General features: G+C 37.0%; 1 protein-coding gene across 2 annotated transcripts in view; it reads right to left on the reverse strand.

Moving 5' to 3' along the window:
* The window catches only part of Pngl (N-glycanase Pngl), a 20,738-nt gene that overhangs the window by 9,418 nt on the left and 6,320 nt on the right, over positions 1-5,000 (reverse strand). The window contains exons 2-4 of one of the 2 annotated variants that reach the window (XM_086537434.1): positions 4,412-4,546; positions 2,864-3,025; positions 2,435-2,623 (exon numbers count right to left, since the gene is read on the reverse strand). In XM_086537434.1, coding sequence (XP_086393560.1) covers positions 2,435-2,623; positions 2,864-3,025; positions 4,412-4,546 — 486 coding nt within the window. The remainder of the gene's footprint in view (positions 1-2,434; positions 2,624-2,863; positions 3,026-4,411; positions 4,547-5,000) is intronic. The other variant, XM_086537435.1, reaches the window with a different exon arrangement.

Consider the following 5,000-nt stretch of genomic DNA (forward strand, 5'->3'; position numbering starts at 1 on the left):
CTTCAAAACTTATAGCAAAAACAGGGTGATTCTACACCTTAAATACCTATCACACAAACAGACTTTTTCTGTGTCCCCAACACCTTCCATCTCCTTGGCACACACTCAACAAATCTTCAGCTTCAGAGTGAAAAGCAACAGGAAAGGCAAAATTCATTTGAAGATGTAAGCTATTTTCCAAGGAAACTGGTGCTTACTAAACCCTCTCTGGACGGATGGTACACTAGTGTACCGCGCATTCTAGGCCCGTTCGCTGGGTGACGCCATACGGCGTCGTTTATTTAACTGATTTAGGCCTATGCATTTGAGAGCCCTGGCATTGTAACATGAAAGGCTGGAATGCCCCCGTCGTGAGAGGGTTAAAACAGAGTATCAAGTTAAATAAATAAAGCTAAATAAGAACAAACATATGTGAATGGCTGGCAATTTCTTAATTTCTTTAGTGGCTGTCATAACTTTATGAACAACCAATAAGTGACAGTTACATGCAATAGAATAGTAGAATCTAAAGAATGCAAGAATAGAACTTGACTCTTGAATTCTTTTTTTGTCATTTCCATTTTTAATTATACAAATCATGAGTAATATTTGAAGTCAACAAATCTTGAAATGACAAAAAAAGAAAAGAAAAGAAAGAAAGAAAGAAAAAAAAAGTGAAAGAGGCAAGTAGCAATCAGTTTGTCTGGGAATATTAGGTGTATCATAGATAGCACCCCTTCAAAAGGTTGAGACTATATTTCCTGTACCTGAATTAACTGTGGTGGTGTATAACAATTTTGAATGTGGGAGATAAAAAGAGTGGAAATTGGCAGAAAATATGGCAGTGTGATATGTACTTTATATAAGAGGAGAGAGGAACAACAGTGAGCAGAATAAAAAATACATGACTACACTGATAATGGTGGATTTTGCTGTTTCAGATCATTAAGTCTCTGATAACTGATATCTGATAATGTGATATCTTTGAATATATGTCAATATATACATGTGGAATACAATAAGAATATATCTGTATGGAAAATTATCATCACTAGAACTGAACAAGCAGCTCCCATGAAAGCAGTTAAGTAAGGGAGAGACAAAATAACGGAGAGAGAGATCTACATACAGCCCACAACATTTCAGTAATTAATCTGTAACCAGGTGGGGATAATGAGAGGGTTATTTTACAGGGTTTCATTGAGAACTAAGCTACTAGACAACACTATAACAATCACTTAAGTTATCACTTTTTTTTTTACAGAGTCCTAGTACCATAATTATGGTGAATAGCTATCAAGACGTAACATCTTTTTTGCTGTGAATGAGATGTATGTCTATCTAGTAAATTTCGCTGTGACAACCACAACACAGTTCTCCCTTTTTTTGTTAAGAAATAGTAATTCTGGTACTGATATGGCGAGGGAGGGTTGTGTGTTTGGGGTGGTGGGGGGGGGGGGGGGGGGGGGAGCGCGGCGCGCGCGAATCTATATGTGTACCTTCCAGAGGGCAGACTTTCCTCCCTCTATTGTGTCTCTCCTTCCCTCCCTCACCATTATGTGGCCTATGCCCAGGGTACACAATGGCACTCTATGCCACCAGCTTATGCCTGCCAACCAGCCCTATGCCAGACATTGCCTGTTCAGACAAGGTGAAGAACAAGTAAATTAATGGGCCTGACCCTCTAAAGGAAGGTGGCCCGCATACTGACAACAACCTGGAACTTTGATCTCAGCAGTGTTAACATCAAGATTTACAAACATGGCAAACAAAGAAATGCAAGTGACATTATCCCGCAAAGAATTGCAAGTACACCCACCTCTTTCCCTCACCCATTTTTCCTGCACAAAATGTAATTTTATGTATCATAAGGTCTTTCTTTTATAAATGTCTTTAATATTTACAAATATGAATAGATATTTGACTGTTTTACCAAGTGATGCCAGAGCAGTTTTGGCTCTGCCCGATCTTAATGCCAAGGTATTTCAAGCACGCAGGCTCACTCTGGCCACAGCCACCTGCTGCAAACACAATCACCCTGCATGCCAGCCATACAAAGTGCCTTAATGTGATATCACAGCGACTGCTGCCACCACATGTGATATCACATCACTTGTCATTAACGGATTAATATGATAAATATATTTTATTGTTTCACGCATCTTTAATTCGTTTTTTAACATTCTTTCACTCTAAGCAGTAAATCTGTGTGCATTTGACCTATAACAGTAAAATGAACATTTTCTGACTTGTAAACTATCAAATACCAAAATTTTAATGGTCCTTCACTGCAGTTGGGGTGGGGGTTGGGGGCAAAAAGGTTGGGGGAAATGTAGTTCAAAGGGGTTAACATTGTTGATGGTTGTACTGATCAGTACCAAAAACATTGATTTCAATTATTCAGTCAAGATACATGTATAATACAACTAACATAAATTGTTTCAAATATACATACCTGAAAATCCAAAGGCTTTTCATCTTTGCCGAGAGCACTGTTAACTGTTGCTAAATTCTTTCTGGCCTGTTCATGCATCTCTTGTATGGGCAGGACCTGACGGGCTTTTTCTTGCAATGCTGGGCTCTCATAAATAAGCACCCTCTCAAACTCATGAGCAAGTTGCGATTTGAAAGCCGATTCCATTTCCTAGGTTCATGATGTAGAAAGACAAAATGTATGTTTATTATAAAAATAGTATTGGATAAGTAATGATGCAGATTTATGGTGACCTTCACAAAGTAATTTTGTCAAAATAAAGTGCTGAAATAATTCTGCTAATCTAATCTAATCTACTTATCTGAATGGATTTATGAGAGCACATGTTCATAATATTATCAGTGCAATAAATCTACCAAGGAATCTCAAGTTGACTCTTTCTGAACAAACCTGCACCTCTGGCGTTAGAGCCATAACTGGCTGAACAGGATTCTGTTTTACAGTGGGCTGGTTTTTCTTAATCTTATTCTCCTTTAGAGCCAGAAGCTCTTTCTGATACCGATTGACTCTTTCCAGGGAATCATTACTGGGCAGCACTAGTTTATCTTCACCCTGTAAATATCAAGGTATATTATCAAAAACAATATGGAAAGCAAGTTATGGAATGAAGCACAAGTTTTCCACATCTTGTAAGGCATAGGGCCCATCCACAAAGGGTTAATTAAAGTTTATATCCACTCCATGATATATTCACACAATTCCATCTTTACTCTACCTACCAATTAAATGAACTAACTGCTAATAGAAAATTAAATAAACCATTAATTAATACTTGAGATCTATGCTATACATCAATATTTGGTCTCTCTCCTCTTTGCTTTTGATGAATGTGAATGTGACAAAACCAACTGGGCATTTTATTGTCAGTCAGTAAAAATTATTATGGTGGCTCTATACAATAAATTTGGATATATTGTGAACTAAATCTACTTGTACATAATTTAGATATTATGAATTTTGTAATGTAAATGATATTAATAATACACAATAAAATAAACTGCTTATGAGAGCTTATAAATATGAAATACACAATACCTGACCTTTTAAACAATTCTTGATTTTTTGAAACAGTAAATAATCTCATGTTCCTTATTATTTTGTTAATACTTGTCCAAAGACAATATCATGTTTAATTTGTCATAACACATTATTAGTGGACAGCTGAAGATTAATGAATTGCTATATAATAGTATAGCCAGAAAACACTTTTTTGAATGAAAATTACCACACTTCACCCATTCACTGTTTATGGCGACTGTAAAAGACAGCCACAATATAGTGTATGTTTCAATGATGGCAATAATATATATTTTTAAGAAAAATGAAACTAGATTAAGTTTTCATTTCAGTGATAATTGATGCTAGAGAGCCAGAGAAAGAGAGAAAGAGAGAAAAAGAGAATGAGAGAGAGAGAGAGAGAGAGAGAGAGAGAGAGAGAGAGAGAGAGAGAGAGAGAGAGAGAGAGAGAGAGAGAGAGAGAGAGAGAGAGAGAGAGAGAGAGAGAGAGAGAGAGAGAGAGAGAGAGAGAGAGAGTGAACCTGCTAGCTGCCAGCAGTTGTAACCCACTAGCTTCACCCGTTGTAACCTGGTGGGAAAAGACAGAAGTTCACGTGATGGTCTTCATTGGTGGAATGTTAATACACCTGCCTCCGCCTGAGGGCTGGAGGTCAGAGCTGTTCCCTCTGCCTGTCTGTGTCCCTCTCTTACTGCTTCTGTATGTATACTTCTTGGGCTACTTTTTATGCCTCAGGAGAGAGAGAGATAAAGAAAGATAGAGATAAAGAAAGAAAGAAAGAAAGAGAGAGAGAGGAGAGAAAGAGAGAGGAGAGAAAGAGAAAGAGAGAAAAAGAAAGAGAGAGGAGAGAAAGAGAAAGAGAGAAAGAGAAAGAGAGAGAGAGAAATATATAATATGAAAAATACTTATATAAAAAAGATTACCTCTTCAAATCCCATCAAAAACAGAACCTCTAAGGCACCAACGGCAGGAATAAGCTTTTTTTCAACCACATTACTGCTCAGATTCACACTACGATACTTTTCATTTGACGGATCCCTTAGAATGTTGCCAGCAATCTGAAACAAAAGACATAAAGGTCTTTATCCTATGATGATAAAACTACAAATTTTTCCTGATGCAGCTTAGAGATCTAATCTTGCCTGTTCAGGAATTCTCAAACAGTCTTGTAATAAAAACAAGAGACTGATAACACATTGGGATGATGTAACTATGCTCTAATAACAACAACAAAAATTTAACAAACACATAAAATTGAAGTACCTTAACTAGAGGCATACAAATGTGTGTGTGTGTGTGTGTGTGTGTGTGTGTGTGTGTGCGTGTGTGTGTGTGTGTGTGTGTGTGTGTGTGTGTGTGTGTGTGTGTGTGTGTGTGTGTGTGTGTGTGTGTGTGTGTGTGTGTATGTGTATATGGATGTGCATATATGTATTTACATGTGTATTTATATAGATGTAATTATAAATTTGTATTTATATGTGTGTCATGTGTACATTTTGTCATGAACATCTG

The sequence above is a fragment of the Penaeus japonicus genome, unplaced genomic scaffold, assembly GCF_977035675.1.
Source record: "Penaeus japonicus unplaced genomic scaffold, GWHDUDI00000001_assembly GWHDUDI00000001, whole genome shotgun sequence".
NCBI classification, from domain to species: domain Eukaryota; kingdom Metazoa; phylum Arthropoda; class Malacostraca; order Decapoda; family Penaeidae; genus Penaeus; species Penaeus japonicus.